At 43.1% G+C, this 19,577-nt stretch overlaps 1 protein-coding gene across 1 annotated transcript in view; it reads right to left on the bottom strand.

Annotated features, from left to right (window-relative positions):
* Positions 1 to 9,212, bottom strand: part of znf385a (zinc finger protein 385A) — a 55,523-nt gene extending 46,311 nt beyond the window's left edge. Inside the window, exon 1 of the mRNA XM_078254978.1 lies at positions 8,886 to 9,212. Within this exon, the coding sequence (XP_078111104.1) occupies positions 8,886 to 8,895 (10 nt within the window). The 5' untranslated portion in view covers positions 8,896 to 9,212. The remainder of the gene's footprint in view (positions 1 to 8,885) is intronic.
* Positions 9,213 to 19,577: the final 10,365 nt, after the last annotated feature.

Here is a 19,577-nt window from a genome sequence, read left to right as displayed (position 1 = left end):
AGCTACACGCCATTAGAAGTTGTTACACTAACAAAATGATTGATATAGAAAACTTTTCAATGTATTAAACAGTAAAGTCTATGCTTGTATATTTAAAAACTGAATCCATTATAGTTTAGAGGCATGAAACAGATGCAGATGTTTTTTTCTTTTCTTTTTGTAATTAAAACACAGCCCTTTGGAAAATAGCACTTTAATATTCATCATACTGTAGCTGTTGCATTACAGAGAGAGCAACCACATGTAGAGAGTGTAATATGAAAGGGTAATTATCTGAGAACTTTCATGTCCTGCCCCCAGCACCCTTTTTGCCCAGCCTGTCCTCTTCCTTGAGTGCCTGTATCGCAGACTGCTGTGAGGCTGCCTGCTGAGAAGGTCACCCTCCCTGCAGCTATGGATTACACAGGTGCGCACAGCCAGGCAGAATACGATATTGCCCTTTAGGGGAGGTCTGAGGCCCGGGCTGGCAGAGGCGAGCCCTCTGGATCTTCTTGACCCCGCCAGGACCAGCCAGTCTGATTATGTACTACTACTTCTAGTCAAGTGCTGAAAGGTTAGGTTAGATAGGAGCACCATTTCAAGAACATATGAAGATGTAAAGTCATTGGATTGAAGATGATGATTCTAATCTCTCTATATTATTTGTCTATTATCTGTCTATCGTGGTGCAGGTGGGCTTGACTGCTGCGTACTGTATGCTCACCACCAAAGTATGTGAAAAGAAAGAAACCCTCAGGGATCAGAACAGCATTGATGGGCCAACAACAGCCTGAGATGAGTCACAACACTCTCAGCCGGCACAAGAGGGAATCTAATCCCGTAGTCTTCATCAGGTGATATCAAAGAGCCTTCAAAAGAGCATTCTTCCCTCTGTTTTCTAGCCTGAATTCAAAGAGAGGGAATGACACCTATTTTCCTGCAAAATGGTGCAATAAGGGTCAGTTTTCCTTTGAGTGGACAGTAGCCATTTGACAACGGCTCTCTCTGGAGTCATGCCACTGTTTAGAGGTCAGAAGAGACAAAACAATATAGGCGCGCACATACACACAGACACACTTGGCAGATCCTGTTGTCCTTTGCCGGCTGGGCTCTCCGTGCTGTGACCTTAATTTGTTCTGCCTTGAGTATGAGTGCCGGCCAGGCAGCTTAAGGGAACGAACTGACAGGATGTGTGAGCATTATGTACATGTGGGATTAAGCATATGTGGGAGAAAGACAAAGATAGAAAAACGAGGGTAAAGACTGAGACAAAGAAGGAGTGTACATATAGGTGTGCATGTGGTGTGAGTGTGTGATTCTCAGGTGAGCATGGTTCTATGTTCACAGGTTTAAGCAGAGGAGACGGTAAGGGGAGAAGCCAAGGCTGAAATCACTGAACGGCAGGTCTACCAATAAAAGCAAAAGAACACAAGCTGTCTCCCTGTCGGCTAATCCTCTAATGAAGATTTGTGGCAGTGGCTGGCTGGTGATTATTGGCCCAGCACGGAGACACAAAAAACTTCAGTGCTTCTGTAAATACAATCTCTCACATTTACGCAAGCCATCACGGGTACAAATGAGAAAATTTAGAATGGAGGCAGAAACTGTTACAATGTATATGGGCTAGCTACTGCTGTGCTCCAGACACACCGTCATACCCCTGATGCCGCTTTAATAATCCCATTACAAGCCCAAACATTAACCAACATTATTCAGATGTGAAGAATGCAGTGTGAAGTTGCTTATGTTTATGCTGTTATTCCTGTTTCATCGGGCCAACTGCACCGGTGTCGACTAATTTTATGGAAAATGCTTGCTTCCATTCTTCCTCTTTGCCTCCTATTTGTTACATTTCATTAGTGCTCTTTTGAACCACATTGCCAGCCACTGTCTGAGTTTCAGTTTTAGCTGAGAGCTGTGCTGAAGCAGGAGTTCATCCATCCGTGTATCAGAATGCTACTACAATAGGAGACACTGACAGTCAGTTTAGTCCAGGCTACAATCTCCCCACTTGGATCTTCATATAACACAAGCACAAAAACCGCTCTGGTAAATGTACATTAGAACTGACCTTGAAGGAAACCAAGAGCCTAAAATACGTGTGCCAAACACAAGCAATAAGATACAAACAAACATAGTAGCATACTGTAAATGGATGAACTCAGATACCACATTACCCCTGTGTCCCTTACAGCCTTCTAATCCACACCTCTGGCACCTCACCCTCCTGATCCTCCCTTTATCCTCCCCCCGCTTCCCCCAGGCAGGTGCAGGGAGCTGTGGTGCAAGTCCTGGCAGAGCCCCTTATCCCCTCTCTCTCTCTCTCTCTCTCTCTCTCTCTCTCTCTCTCTCTCTCTCTCTCTCTCTCTCTCTCTCTCTAAGGGGTAGGGCCGCTTGTTCAGGGAAGAACTTGTGCGGAGACAGGTGTGCATACCAGACGCCTGCAATAAGCCCTGCGCCACACAGATCCCATAACTACCTGCTAGTGAGGCTTCTCCGACTCTCACCCAACGTTGAACTATAGCTTTTCCAGTTTCCAGCTGTATAGCTACAGTAGCTGTCAATGGGCAAGACGACACAGAGAGCAAGTCTGTGCCAAAACTACAGCCACATTTTATCACAATGCTTTTCTACATCCCATCAGCCACTATATACACTATTAAAACATATTGGTACAGTTTAGTCTAATTTAGTATTCAGGGGAAGGCGCTACGAGTGGAGATTTAGGCTATTTTGAGCTGTTCATGTAACATTAAGGATTAGAAGCAAGCTCAAGACTTCTTGGAAGCAAAAGCAAGTAGTATTCATTCAGTCTGTGCGCCTGGCTAACCCTGTGGTAGTAAGGTGAGAGCTTGTTTGGATGGATAGAGTCACAGAGTGAGGAGATGTTCTTGTGGCAATGACTAAAATTCACGCAGGGCTGTAGGGCAACATTCCCAACAGTGTGTCAGATATACTGCTCACATTTCCCCTTTGTATGAGTCAGCTCAATGCATTGCTGTTGGAAGGAAGCATGTATTCCTCCCCGTATGCCAGCTAACCAAAGGATCGTCACCCCCACTCCATACCCAGTCTCTCATCTTGCTGTTAGCTCATTTCCTCTCTGCCTTTATCCATTCAATGCTCCCTTAAGTCTCTCTCCTCCTACACTACTTACTCAATCCTGCTCTACCATTCTTTGGTTGCTTCATCAACTTCTTCCTCCTCCTCCTCCTCCCCCCCCCCTTTAGCTTCCTCCTCTCTAGCCATGCCCCTATGAATTGACCTTGCTGGATCTCAAGGAGAATTGATTTCTCTTTTGGTCTTTGTTTCAAACTCTATCTCAACAGCACTCAGAGGAATTCCTTCTTCCCTCCAGAGCTGGATGGAGCTAATTCTCTTTCACTTTCACTTTTCACTCCATTTTCTCTCTCTCTCTCTCTCTCTCTCTCTCTCTCTCTCTCACCCCTCTTCTCTTCTGAGCACATAGAGCAGGCATGATTAATGCAACATCCATCGACGCCAAACATTAGCTTTGCTCAACCTTTTTATGCTATGCCGCCGTTTAAGAAATTGTTATTCATGCACCCTTTAATGTTACATTTCTACATTTGATAAGCGAGAAAGAAAAAACACAACGGCTGAATTTGACATTGACTGAAAATGCACCTCTTATATTTTTATAAATCTGATATACTGTATAGCATTGTATAGCATTCTGCTATTTCAAGCCCTGCAGCAGCAGATTGTCCCGTATAAAAAAAGAAATATAAAATGCGATTAACATTTTTACAATGTACTATTAAAATAAAAGTGGTCAAGCATGGGTGCTTTGAAGCTCATATGTTTTTTTCATATCTCTACAGTGCACCTGCACAACATGTGCAAACCTGATTATGTCTGTATACATTGTTGGTCTCTGGTCTATATTTGAGTCTGTATTTGAATAATATTTTAGTACCAATGCTTTGAGAGTATAAAATCAGCCTTTTAACATAGTTATGTCACTGAAATGTAACTCTCTAAAATGCCTTTCGGTTATAGTGAGATGAAGGAAAGATGTTTTTGCACATGTAGTACACAAGTACAATGCAAGCATTTAATAATAAAGCCAGACTTATCTCTAGACTTTCATCAGGGCAAATGTTTGACATAAGGTAATCCTTAAAACCTGTAGCAAAACGGTGCACCTGATATGTCAAGGAAGTACACATGGGAAATGGAGTTTAACTTATTTGTAGTTCACAAGATGTAAATGCATTTGAAGTCCTTAAGAACAATGTCACAATACATGAACATTAACAAACAAAAGGCAATTGACAATAAAATACATCAGAATTAAAATGTAAGGAAAGTAGATGACAATAAATATATTTATGATAAAGGCAACAGTTCCTCTTTAAAAACACTAGAGAGCTGTAGCGTAAAGAATCATCTGTGCCTCTTTCCACATTGTGATCAGAGTGACTGTTGAAGCATACAGAACATTTTCCAGGCTTCAATTCCCAGGTGTCTTGTAGCCCCAGGATTCCCAGTAAGTAGTGAGCGGGCTGCCTTGGTGAATGCACTAATGTGACACCATAATCACGCACAGGTGCATTTTTTGTGCTTCACAGAGCAACAGCAGCAGGCTGCTTGTGGTGGCAGGTGCCGGCACTGGTGTGTGTTGCGTAAACTGTACATTTTATTTGAGTGTATGCAAGTACGGCATCATGTATACATTCCGTGTGTGTTTTGAGTAAGAAAAGACCTCATCACTCTAATTCACAAAATGAAACCATGTGCGCTTTTGCTCCGTTCTGGCCTTTACTTTTAGTGAATGGTTTCTGACAGAGGGCACTGCAGTGAGGCCAATGAAGCAGTGGGAGTCAGAGCAGAACAGACACCTCCACCTCCCTCTGCTCTGCAGTGTTACACACACTGATGGGTCACACACACACACACACACACACACACACACACACACACAGATGCACTCCCAGACACAATGGGTTGCCTTCCCACCAGTCCAATAACAGGCCTATTCATTAAAGTCTCTTACAGACGGTATTGACAACCTGCTGACACACAGCCACTCCAGCATAAACAAATGGAGCAATAGAGCAGGGAAAAGGAGGGAGGGCAAGAAGGGAAGAGACTTGTTATAGTGGCTTTTTGACTGAGAAATCCACTCCACAAACCAGGAGTGAGCAAGACTTAGAGAGAGAAGAGAGAGTGCTGTCACTTCCACCCACCCACATACATAGACCCACATCATCTCCCACAGACACACACACACACACACACACAGTACAGTCTACCTTCTGATGAGTGTCACATTAATCTTGCATCCTAGGTCACTCCTGAGATATGTGGCCTATTCTAATTACTAAGTTGGGAATATGTTTTCCTCAATGAGTTTCCAGTGAATGGAAAGAGGATATTCTGCAAAACAACATAGTGAAATTTGAAGCCAGTGGGCCCCGTTGCTAGAAAAAATATAAAGGTTGCGCTTAAGTTTTAATTTAAATAAGATTGATTTAGCAAGATTTAGTATTCACAGGTTATGAAAGTTTATATATCAGTGTTTCCAAAGCATTAAGATATAGCCATGCAAAAAAGCCATGCATAGTTTGTTTCACTGCAGAATTCTTAAGTTTCCGCTGCACAAAAGAGTTCCAGTTATATCTTGGATTTGCAAAGAAGGCTAATGGAACAAACTGTGCCATGCATACCAAATATCTGGCTCATTAAGGAGTTATAATTACTGTGTCACTTTGACATAAACAAAGAGAACAGAGCAGTCATGGAGAAAATGGGGGGGGGGACTGCTGATGTGCTCAAAGACGCATTCGCCGGTGTCTCTTTGAGCTGACCTGTGGAACCAGGTGAGTGTGTGCAGGCTGTTAGAGGAAGGGGGGTGGAGAGCTCGTTGAATGGAATGAGCAATAGCTATGCAGACAGGTCAACACAGAGACAGATTTTATGAAGACAGATGAGCCCAGAGTGGGCACACAAACACATAGACAAAGAGACAGATAGACTGCATGGCCCTGAGCTCATGGGGTCCGCTCTGACTCAAACAGACAAGACAGATGAGACAAAAAACAACATCCAAACATGAAATGATCATGACTGAGACTCCCCCTAAAAACTTTGAGATGAGGCTAACTAAGTGGAATGTCCCAGGAATGCTTGTCAGGCCATCATCATGCAGCATGTTAGGTGCCAGTGAGAGGATGTGATAAACATTTCTTATCTAAAGGCGGACTCCATACTAGGAGCTCCCTCCAGGCATCAGCGAGGAGAATTTTTGAGACAACATGGCGGCTAATCACAACGACACCACAGTCAATCGAGAGGCTCAACGGGAGCCCGGTGATCATGTTCTCTATTAGCTTGCCATTGTTCTCCCGCTGCTTGGCTTTGTTCTCTGCCCAGATAACACACAGGTTTTAATACACAAACACACAGTATCAGTAGCCAGCAGCCCCATACTGTATACCCCTAACTTGGTGCAGAGCCCATGTCAGGCAGGCAGCTAAGCTGGCTACCCGTGGCTTTGTTTAGAGCTCACTGTACGGCACAATCACACATCTATTGCCATTATCAGCATCAGGACTGTCATCGCTATCACAGCAGCCAAAGACCTCTGCCAGGGGCCTGGTTTGCCTACGAAGCTAGTTATCATGGACTTGTGAACACAACGTCAAGGACAGAGCTGCACTGGGAAACGTTGTTTGCTCAAGGTCATAGAAAACAAAAGCTAGGAATAGACGAATAGCCAAACAGACACAGCTGCTAATGTGGTGATAGGGTTTACACAGGCATACTCACACCGTACATATATTGCATTTCATTATCACTTTGTTTTTAGTTATATATATATTTTTCAGAGATATGTTATCACAAATGTGCAGATTTATATCAGCGAGCTAAATCCAGAAATTTGCTGATTGGGGGTCCACATCAGCCAGCATCAAAATTGTAAAGGTCATTACAATGACATTACCCTTTTCAGAGGAGGAAAGCCAGAAATGTCAAATCACTCAGCAGCCACATCATCACGCAAATGGAGCAGAATGTTAGGCACTGGAAAATCTCAATGTTCAAACAGAAATAATGGAAGATGCCTATAAGTGACAACTTAATGAGAAGTCTAGGTCAGCTTTTTTGGCAGGTGTGAAGGGGGAAGATTTTATGGACCATTACACGTGGTGAAAAACACACACATATTCAGTATATCTGAGCTACAGTACATTATCGCTGTTTAAACGCCATTCAGCCTGCTGTAAAAAATCAGCCGTACCTAGAATGCGCTTATACGGACAGCATTCAGTGTTCCTGCAAAGGCAGAATTAATGGTACTGCATAACAGAAGTCACATTCCATGTTTTATTACTCTCACCAATGTAATGCTAAACAGTTAAAATAGACACACTGTAATAACTACCCTCAGCTCAAACCATTGCTTTTATAAGCAAGTCTACCTATGGTTTGTTATCATGAGACAGCTGTAGTTGAGGGCACGTCATGGCCAAATAAAATTTACAGTAGTTGCTACCATCTGCACCCTGATCAAGGCCGTGCTTGTCTAATTGCTAGATGAGGCTCAAGTCAGGTAACTTTTCCTTTTTGACCAGCGCCAGAAACTGGAAATGTAGCCAAAAACAGACCATGACCATGTAAAACAAACAAAAGACAAATTTGAGAGTCGTTCTGAGACATTTACTTTACTTACTCGCTTGGAGCCTTTAGCTCACAGGAATACCTACCCTTAACGTGCACACTTCAAACTTGCACACCTCAGTCTACATGACTCCCTATAATCATTAGAGATGTCTCTTTGAAAAACATGCCTGCCGGGAGAGCAGAGGAGCAGAGCTGCTCCTGAATCAGCCCAGGCATGCGTTAAAACAAAGTGGCCTCTCCGGGAAGAGAATGTAGCAACACACACACACACACACACACACACACACACACACACACACACACACACACACACACACACACACACACACATACACACACATACACACACACTTAAACAAATGCACACAAAACAACCTCACACAGTCTCACAGACATACACAAATTAGAAGACTCTAGAACACTTTAACAAGCTGAAAGGCACTGCATTGCTTATTAAACACGCACATACACGTTCTGCCTATCCTAACCACACAGCAGCAAACCCAGGATCGGTCATACCGCTGGACTTACAGTGGCAAGCTCCCATCCTCTGTATGAATACAAGCTGACTATGTAGGGCACAGAGACCACACAGAATCCCCTCTCTCAGACATGGCCACTATGAGACCAGAATACTAAAGAAGAAAGTGCAGGCTGACTCAGAACAGAACAAACCTGTATAATAAAGTAACTAAAAGCTATACTGTGCTGCAAACTGAGGGCTGAATCTTTTGTGGTTTTCTTTTTTTTTAAATGCCATTTGTGTGATGACCTGTCTGCTCATCATTGGTTAGCAAGGTTATAAGGAAAGGTTAGGTAGAAACTGTAATAAATCCCCCATAAAATATATACTTAATGAATTATGTTGTATAAATTAGCATTTCATCACTTATCAGTAGATATGATAGCATCTTTGTCACTTCACCTTTTCTGGCAAGACATGAGAATGGTGGAGCCTGGTCACATGACCAAACAGTCCATAATGATGCAGTCCAGCTCCAAACACTTTGACCTTCCCTGTCATCACTCACACATGCCATATTAATGGCACACTGTTATCATAATTGCAAGCAGTAACCATGATTTAAAGGTTCATCCCAGAGCTCAGTATTGACAGACAGTCTGTGTGGAATGGAAACCAAGCAGAGCACACTATTAATAAAGAGCTGCTGGTGGCCACGTTTAAGTAGGGATTAGTGATCTAACAACATGACTAACCTCTCCAAAATCCCATACACCAAAAAGCGACAACTCACCCAAAATCATGATGTGCGTTGCCTTTGGTGTCCCTGGGTTTACAAGTGCTCCCTCACTGCCCCTGTCTTGCCTGCTTTCGCCAAGGGACAATGGCTCCAAAATCTCTTTTTCAGAGTTCCTCTCCACTCTCCAGAAAGAAGCAACTCAGAGAGGCAGCGCTCGATGTGAGGAGAGACTGCTGCTGCTGCTGCACATGCCTTCCCTTGCGCCTGCCCTCTCCAGGTGAAAAGCTGAGTGTGTGTACATGAGAGAGAGAATGAGAGAGAGCGTGCAAGTGTGTGTGTGTGTGTGTGTGTGTGTGTGTGTGTGTGTGTGTATGTGTGTGGAGGAGGAGGTCCAGCGTTTCTGCAGTTGAGGCTCAGGTGAGCCTGAGGACAGTATGGAGGGGGTTGGTAGCAGAGGAGAGAGAGAGAGAGAGAGAGAGAAAGAGAGAGAGAGAGAGAAGAGGGGAGTCAGAGAGAGGAGGGGGAGCCTACAGTGTGACAGCCAATCACAGGGGGAGGCTACAGAGCCAAGATCTTCTTCTCCACAACAGTCAGGAGGAATTGCAGTGGTATCCAACTAACAGCTAACAAGCATTTTCCTCTTTATTGTTTAATTTCACAGGGAGCTTCAGAAGAGAAGGTCTTCAATGCACTGTAAAGTAGGTGCCTGCTTTGGTCTGTCTCAGTAAAACACACACTCCCTTTCCCACTCTGGCTTTCTCTCCCTGTCTCTGCATCTTGTTTTTAGGGTTGGTTATAACCTAAAGGCACCTTACATGCCTCTGCTCTGATTGGTGGCAGCCTCGACCAATGGAAACAGTAGCAGACACTTGTCATCATGCAGAGTGAAAGTCATGAAGAAGAGACAGAGCTTGACAGAAAATGCTGTCTCCGTCAACCACTGTTTCTCCCTTTTATTACCCATACTCTTGTCACCCATTTCCCCCTTACGGAGAGCTTGACTATCAAATCTGTTTATTGTGTTTGTTGTTTAACCCCCCGCCCCCCTCTCTCAGCACTTTGACTCCATGTGTATAAGGACTTGTTAAAAGATTAACCTTTTATCTGTGTGGCTCTGTCCTTTTTCCTTTTTCTCCCTCCATCTCTCATTAACCTGCCCAGGCAAGGTTACGCATTTTATCAACCACTGTGTTTTCGTCAAAGGGATGGAATTTAGACTGGGATCGGAGTGGGAGGGGTGGCAAGCAAAAAGGAGAGATGAAATAGAAAGCGACAGAGCGGAGGAAGCAGAAGAAGGAGGGGCAGACATTAAATTAAATACAAACTGACAGAGGGATGAGGAGACGTGGAGTGACAAGAAGAGACAACTGGGATGATGGAATACAGAAACAAAGACAGAGTCAGACACAGGAGAAGGGCTGCAGAGAATTAAACTGTGGACCAAAGCAATGCAGCCACTAATTGAAGAGGAGCTTCACAGCCAGCTCCTTATGGTCCACTTCCTCCACACCAAGAAACCACTCAAACAATGCCTGCTGTCACGTCCGAGCCCCGACTCTCTCTCTCTTCAGTTTCCCTTGTGAAGAGGCAAGATAGCCAGAGAGAGACTTTTGAGAATCACACAGCCACGATGTTATTGAGAAGCTCAGTGCTTAAGAGAAGGCTTAACAAAGCTGTCAAAAAATGAATCCCCTTGGGCGGGCATGCTTGCAAACACACAGATATAAACACGTGAGCCTGGGGCGACAGAAAATGCTGCCTGATGTTCATATGGCTTCCTCTTGTCCTGTTCTGTCCTCTTTTTCTTCTCTATCTCTACACGCCCCCCCCCCCCCTCCTTCTTACGCTCTCAGGCTGAGGCTGTGAGTCACAGGGTGTTGGAGTGAATACTAAGGAGGCTGGCTGACACCTCCAATACCTCTCTGCACAGCAGCACACATTTTAGCCACTGTATGTAAACCTTGGTAGACTTAAGGGTCACAAACACCCACACAAATTCTTACAGAATGTAAATTTGGATAAATTTCACTGACTAAAAGCTGTCGCTGTTATGGAACATATGGTGGCTCTTAACAAAGGTGCACAAAAATCCTACCATTTTCACAACCGCCACCAAGATCTAACAAATGCAGCAGTAACAATAAGCAGTTATACACAGAGAATAATGAACTCACAGATGTGGAACAAACATTGTATAGTGCAAAAGGACAAAAACACAGATTAGAAAAGGAATTTGAGCCTGTGGCTCCTTAGATCAAACACATAAACACACAAAATGGGACACTAGCAGCTAGAACAATAGTTATCACTACAGCTATGCGTGCAACTCCACAGCATTTGTGTGTGTGTGTGTGTGTGTGTGTGTGTGTGTGTGTGTGTGTGTGTATGTCAGCAAAAGAGCTAAGATAGGGTTTCCTCATTAGTTGTGTTGGTATCAATAATTCAGAGCCGGTCCTTGTTGGCGTTCAATGGGCCGAGTACTAATGTGCTGTCGGGCCAACGGGGGCCCAGGGCCCAGCGCCACTTTAATGGATGTCATGATGAGAGGGTGAAATCGGAGCATGGAGATCCTGTATCATCCATAGGTAAGAAGAGGGAGGGAGGACAGGGCAGAGGAGAGAAGTGAGAAGACAGTGGTGGGTCAACGGCCATTGGGGAGAGGACAGATGGCATTATTGGCAGTGTTGGGAAGGATACTTTCAAAACGTATTCCGTTACAGAGTACAGAATACATGCCCAAAAATGTAATTTGTAACGTATTCCGTTACGTTACTCAATCTGAGTAATGTATTCTGAATACTTGGATTACTTCCACATTGAATTGCATTTTATAAGTAGGAATGCGGCTATCACATACAGCTTACTAAACAGGCCTATTCTGGTGTGTTCTTCTGTTCCAACTGGCTGAATGTGTACCTAAACAAGCAGATAGATTTTTGTATTTGTAGTCCCGAACTGCATACTACAAAAATCTAACCGCAGTCTAAGCTACCAAGAGCTAATTTTAGCTAACGTTAGCTAACATGTCAAACGGGGCTAGTCTTTCAACGGCTCTGGGGCTAGTAAATCAGCATGTAGGAGAATGTAAAGTCGCACGTCAACTATAAAATAGCAAGGTGACCAGTAAAACTACAGCAGATGACTACCCTTGGCTAAAAATAACTTACTTTAAGATGCTTCTTCAGTAAGGTGACCAGATTTCTGAGACAAAATCCGGGGACATTTTCAGCTCAGAAGCGTAAATACCTCCAAAATAGGTAATTTTTTATCTTTGTAAACTTAAAACGGGGACACCCCAGGGGTGTCACTAGACCTAGAGCTGCACTGGGGCGGGGGGGCATGGGCATGCTCCCCTGTAAGAAAATTCTGTATTTTAATGTTTAAATGCATCAATCTGGTGCACTTTGAAAAGAAATTCAGAGGTTAGACTTGATTATTCATATATCTATGGATGGAAATATTTGTGCTGTAGCCTGAGCTATTTTGAACTTCAGAATTTTAACCATGCAAACACAGGTGGAATAGTTTTTTTCTTCATATTTTTGCATTAATGTCACTAGGAAGCATACCAGTAGAAATATATATTCATATTTGTAAGTGCGATATATATAAGTAAGTGGGATTGTCTGGAATCTGGCAATATAATAACCATTATGGTGGAATACACTGGCTAAGCAATTTACAAAAAATATCTGTGCTGACATAAATAGTTTACATGAGAATACATTATAATTTTGTAGATCATGTAGAAATGATGTTGCAATTTCAAAACCGGATTACTCAGGGACCGCTTGTTGTACCGATGCATGTATTGAGTGAAGAGTTTGTGAGATATTTCACAGAGAATAATGGGTGTGCAGAGATTTATGCAGAATGCAAATATGATAACATTTCATGTAAGTTCAATGTTAATTTTCTTGCAATTTGTCACAGCAATGGGGTTAACACTTTTGCATGCGCCATATCCGTGTCACATTCTCATAGGGGCTGAGCCCCCCTAAAGGTCTGATCCTAGAATCGCCCCTGCTGCTACTTCATACTTGTACTCCACTACACCTCAGAAGGAAATGTTGTAATGTTTACTGCACTACATTTATCTGACAGCTTTTGCTTTATTGCTTCATGCTGGGCTTGTTTCTGCAACTTGAGTATCGGATACAGTTAAAACTATTGAGGAAATATTTTCCTTTGACAAGCTACAATGTAAGTTAATAGGACGTCAATTGTACAGCTTGTTTTTACGTTCATAAAAGTACCTCTTTTGCCACTGACAGACTCAGATTAATATTCTGTGTCTGACAACATTATGGAAAGTATTTCTAAGGAGGTCGATCTTTCTGTTAAAGAGTAAGATCTTTTTTTAAAACATAAAAAGTCGCTAAACCCACCAGACTCCATGTAAATAAACAGTAATTTTAGCATCGTAAAATGGACATTCTAGAACATCTGTGAGCTCTGAGGCTTGCTCTGGCTGTCTTGAGCCTGTGCGTGTAGAGTGCACGACTATTTCATTCCAATTTCGGGTCTGTCAGTCACAGTGAAAACCGGGGACATTTCCGGGGACAGCTCCAGCCGGAAACCGGGGACGTCTGGTCACCCTATTCTTCAGGTTGGAGGTGGAGTAATTTGGACGCTGAAAGGAAGTTGGCAAGCAGAAGTTGCACTGCAATGCACAGTTATATTTCATTCTCTCTTCTCTTTCTTTAATGTGAAATGCTGTTTGAATTTCCAAGATAGAAACGCATTCCTGCCCTGGCTCTGTTGTGCCGGTTCCGGCTCCATCTTTACTTCTATCAGTGATCACGCAAATAGCTAATTTTTTCATTTTCATATTGGGGCTTCTAGGAAATGCATGGAGTTGCGAGAGTGAATAAACCTGTGAAACAGAGAAGTATCGTCATGTAATCCATTGATTTCAACAATGTAACTGTATTCTAAATACCAACTATTTAAATTGTAACTGTAACGGAATACAGTTACTCATAATTTCTATTCTGAATACATAACGCCGGTACATGTATTCCGTTACTCCCCAACACTGATTATTGGACAGGTACATGAGCATAGAGCTGATGGAGAGATACAGGAAGAGAAGGATGGAAAGAAGGGAGGATACTGGGTTAGGGCCCTCCGTTTGCCATTGGCTACAGATCAATCATTCTGAAGATGATTTGCTGACCTGTATTACCTTTGGATGGGCGGGCATGTTAAGTAGCCACTAGCGGTATATCTTAAATGAATAATGAACTAACATTATTTCATTTGCAATCCACTTTACTTGCTCAAGGTACTTCACTCACAAATGCCTCTTCAAAAGTGAGGGGAGAAATAGAGTGTATGGTAACGCTTTATTTTACAAGTCTGTAATTTCCAAATAATTTCTGAGGAAAATTTCTAAGAACTATGTAATTTGGTAATTACAGGGAAAATAGGATTTTCCTTTAAGGAACTGTCCCCTTCAAACCCTTGATTTATTATAATTATATATTCATATATGTTGAACTGTATGATTGATAAAAACACATTTTTACAATAATAACGGGAGTTCATATATATCGGACTGCTTTCATTTGTTGATGAAAACCATGTGTAGCAATACATGATGCATGGTGATATTGAATCGATTCAAATCGATGACAGGATAATCATTACCGAATTGAATCGTGCGACACCAGTGAAGATTCACACCCCTACTGCTCTGACCAAAAAATTATGTTGGTTACATCAACAGTTAATTGTAATTCATTAAGCAGAAGTGTAGCAATTGAGAACTAGTTATATTTTCCATATAAAGTACAAACTTACATACTTATTATGTTTTGTGTTAGAAGTTCTTTTTTTCAGTCATGTCAAATAGGTCCAGTGTGTGTGTGTGTGTGTGTGTGTGTGTTGTGTGCATATCTGCATTATGATAAATATATGGTGGCCCTGAGGTGAAAAACACAACAACACTGGACAATCAATATCAAACTACAAAGGACTGACAATTCAACCAGGATCATTTTGATTAAAGGCGAGTTCACAAAATGTTTTCTCACACAATCACACACACACACACACACACACACACACACACACACACACACACACACACACACACACACACACACACACACACACACACACACACACACACACACACGCGCTCATGGTGAAGCCAACAGAGAAAGGAATCAATATTCTGGACACCACTGCTGTGCCTGGATGGTGATTAGTAGTTAACCTATGCTGCCCTCTACTGGTGTAAACCTGTCAACACAGGTTTGACCCTGGGAATCTGTCTAAATATTCCAGTTTTAGCGACCCTGGTACTAGACAGCAGCCTAGAAAACAATCCCTAAACTGTAAACTGATAGGCTAATATATTCCCAGAGTCATGTCAACATACACAGGGGTAAATAAGGGAACCAAACAGACATGAGGCACAGCTGGTATAGTAGTGATGGCCTGTCAGACTGAATCAGAAATACCTTACTCATGCAGAAAACTATCTGTACAACAGACTTGACAAAGCTGCTGAGGCCAGTACTATCCTTACTGGAACTGTTTTTATGGGAAGAATGGTGAATGCTGAGTGCAGCAGGTCAAATGTGAAAGGAAAGACTGCTGAGGATAAAGGACTAATAAGGACTCAGTCTGCTGATGAGCAACAACAGCCTGTGAGAGATTTATCACACCTGAGGGATCATCAAACTCCTCCATTCATATAAAGCTATGATCAGTCTTCCTCATTCTTTCCTGCAGATGAAAAGCACAGTAAATCTACACTTACTGAAATCTGCCAGACAGACCTGACCAGACTGTAACTCACTTCCTCACAATAGCTCAAATGCATTGTCAAACTGTAACTTATGTTGATCATAAATTCTAGTCATATTTCATGAGCCCGGGTCCGCAGGCATTATGAGACTTTCCAGAAACATTAGTTCAGCCTTTTTTCTTCTTCTAGGGTTTGCTTGCATGGTGTCATGAAAAGGATTTCTGTTGATACAGAGTCCGCACCGAGGTCATAAATCATGCTTTGGGTGTCTCCTGGCACTGTGGTGATGAATTTAGAGGCTGGCCATGAAGGTCAAAGGGGAGGGGCCGAGGCAAGCACCAGGCATCAACATACTTGCACTTCCAGTCCTAATGTGACAAAGCATTTACTAAAGTTACCAGACAATAAATCACAGCTTATTAGACTATGAAATCTTAGGTAGCTTTAAAGGAGAACTCCGGGCAATTTTTACGTTAATCTTGATCGCTATAAGTATGTGAGTACTGTTGATAGCAAAAAAAAAACGAGCCGAATTGGTGCTAGCAATATGGAGCTGCTGCAGCTAATGCCGAGAGCTCCCACTTAGCTAAAACGGCAGTTTTGGGGGCATATCATAAAGAGTGCCTTTGTGCCTCTTTAACAGACACAAAATGCAATTAAAATGTCTGTGCAACATGAACAGGGCCCTTACATGACAACAACTCAGACATTGTTTAAATTCACTTACCCTGTTAGCTGCTAGCTGCCGTCTGGGATGAGTGAGTGTGTTCAGCCATGCTTCAGTAATAATCATCACGCAGCAGTTCTGTGTGTATTTGTAGCATATATATCCATTTTGTGTGCGATCCATCTGGCGTTAGTGAATAGTAGTCTCTGCAGTGGCGAACTGTGTGTTAGTTGCCTTAGCCAGGCTAGCAGGCCAGACCAGCATCCTTCTACTTCCTCCCCGCCTTCCCAGCCTGCCGCGGCCCGACAACAATCCACGGGACCGCTGGTCTGGTGGATGTCCTCCAGAGGACAGTTCATGCTTTCGTGGCGAAAAAAGTTTATTTCCCCCTCAAAAATAGGTAATTGAGCACTGTAGTGGTTATGATCATATCAGTGACTATGTAACTACATGGAAACGGGCCAAATGATGCCTGTTTCTTGTAAAGTAACAGCGTTACAGGAGGCTGGCTGTAGTATTGCGCTGAAGTCCTGCGGGAATTCAGTTGTAGCAGGAAAAGGTAAACAGCAGTGTGCAGATCGGAGTGTAGTGTGTGAAGAGCCGAAGTGTTCACAAGGGAAGAAGCTTGGAGTAACGTAACTATGGAGCTAGAGCTAGCCTTCAGTAACACTATTACTGTACAAGAAACAGGCATCATCTGGCCCGTTTCCATGTAGTTACATAGTCACTGATATGATCATAACCACTACAGTGCTCAATTACCTATTTTTGAGGGGGAAATAAACTTTTTTCGCCGCAAAAATTTCGCGGCGAAAGCATGAACTGTCCTCTGGAGGACATCCACCAGACCAGCGGGCGCCCCTGGCGGGGGAAGGGGGGGAGGAAGTAGAAAGATGCTGGTTGGGCCTGCTAGCCTGGCTAAGGAAACTAACACACAGTTCGCCACTGCAGAGACTACTATTCACCAACGCCAGATGGATCGCACACAAAATGGATATATATGCTACAAACACACACAGAACTGCTGCGTGATGATTATTACTGAAGCATGGCTGAACACACTCACTCATCCCAGATGGCAGCTAGCAGCTAACAGGGTAAGTGAATTTAAACAATGTCTGAGTTGAAAACGCATCTTGTTGTCATGTAAGGGCCCTGTTCATGTTGCACAGACATTTTAATTGCATTTTGTGTCTGTTAAAGAGGCACAAAGGCACTCTTTATGATATGCCCCCAAAACTGCCGTTTTAGCTAAGTGGGAGCTCTCGGCATTAGCTGCAGCAGCTCCATATTGCTAGCACTGATTCGGCTAGTTTTCTTTTGCTATCAACAGTACTCACATACTTATAGCGATCAAGATTAACGTAAACATTGCCCGGAGTTCTCCTTTAAGATGCATGTCAGGGCACACACACTAGCTAAGGGCTTTATTAAAGCTGCGGGAGGCAGAATGAAAAATAAACCCGCCAGAATATGAAGTAGAGTGAGACCTCTTCTAGAAGCTCGCCCTCTCCCCTCTCTGTCTAGCCTCTCCAATCATACAAGCATGGGCATGCAGCGGCTTCATACAGTAACATTTACGAGTAATAATTAATTTCATCCAGACGGCATGCCGTCATAAAGCAGCAATAATTTGTGAATTACCGTCCCGTTTTCTTTGTAAAGCACTTTGAGATGATATACTGTGATGCGAGGCTCCAGTTAGCTACATAAACATGAACTTGAAATAGAGGGTTTTCATGACGCGTCATCAGACACGTCATCAGACCCCAAGTCGCCATGTTGGAGGTACTCCGCATCACAACAAAGCACAGGCACTGAAGTAGATTCCGAACAGCGTCAAGGAAAATGGTTAATTATTGCCGTGTTTTAGGTTGTACCAATAGTCAGACCGAGAAAAACATTTGGAATATTATCGACTTCCAAAAGTAATTAAAAACCAGGGAGAGGAATGCCAGAAGTTATCAGAGGAAAGGAGGCGCTTGTGGTTGGTAAAGCTCAACCAGGATCTACGAGGGAAAACTCTGTCTTGTTCGGTCTTTGAAATGAAAAAAAACAACAACTATTGAGTCACTTGGCTACACCTTGAGTATCACAATGATATCATACAGTTAAGGGTAGGTTGAATAAAGACGTTATTGCATTACTTACTTTGGCCTTCACAACACATTGGTCGTTAATGACTTGGTACTGCGTCTCCCTCACCCATCCACACACCATCTGGTTATAAGCCTCCAAACTTTTGTAGGATTTAAGGTCTTCCGCTGTGTATGGGCTCAGCGAGAAAACCAGGTAGTTGACTATATCGGGATATGCAACTGAAGGAAGAATCACCTGGTCGCCATGGATCCTAGAAGGGGGAGCCAACTTGTACTGCACCGCCAGTAAACTGTAATTTCTCAAAATATCGCGCCTTTTTTGTGGTCCAAGTCCTTCCATGCCTTTGCATCTTGGACGCATTTTGATGAGCTTTTCTAATGTTTAGACATAAAGTATTAAAGTATCCAAAGTGCACAATACTCCATTATTCCATTCAGTTGTTTACACCGAGTGCCTCCAATATGGCCGAGCATCCAGGTTACCGCCCAGAACGTGACGTCTGTGAAAACCCTCTATTGTCGCAGACGTAAGCTAGGGTTAGCAGAAGGCTAAACTTCCGGCTCGTCTACCGCGTTTATGTTTCCTGTCACACTGCATGTCTTTGTTAGGATGGCAGCAGTAGGCGGTGTCGGAGCTTTGACCTCTGGTCCTCGTTGCAGGCTTATGCTGCCATCCGGACGAGGAGACGTCAGAGGCTGTGTGAGAGGAAATGTAAACACAACAAACAAGCGGGTGTTCATGGTAGGCAAAAGGTTAACCACAGCAGAACTTTGCAAGGTTAACCATAACAACACTTTCATCGAAGGGAAACGTGCTTCTGCATTTGCACAACAGCCAGTCTCTCTCTCTGAAATGACCTGTGATTGGCCATAGTCTCCTGTGATGGCTAGATTTACTAAAGCCTGAAAACAGAGCCAAGGAGGAGATGTAGAAGTCTAATTTTCTTTCAGACCACTTGAATTACAATATGCTGAAAGGGTATTATGTATTTATTGCCCATTGACGCCAAAAATAAATTACCTACTGCAACTTTAAGAGCATGCATAGCACATAACAAGCCAGCTCAGTGTAAACGAAAGGACCTCTGCATTCCCCTTGAAGTGGCCTGAGCCTGCAAGTCTGACAGTTGAGAATATCAGTTTGCAACTGTGAGGGATAATCATTTCACTAAATTTAGAGTATTGATCAGGTGTGGACATGTGCAGGAAATGTGGCAGCT

The sequence above is a fragment of the Sander vitreus genome, chromosome 7 (assembly GCF_031162955.1).
Source record: "Sander vitreus isolate 19-12246 chromosome 7, sanVit1, whole genome shotgun sequence".
NCBI classification, from domain to species: Eukaryota; Metazoa; Chordata; class Actinopteri; order Perciformes; family Percidae; genus Sander; species Sander vitreus.
Note: the sequence above shows the minus strand (reverse complement) of the source record. Positions and strands in the feature narration are given on the sequence as shown.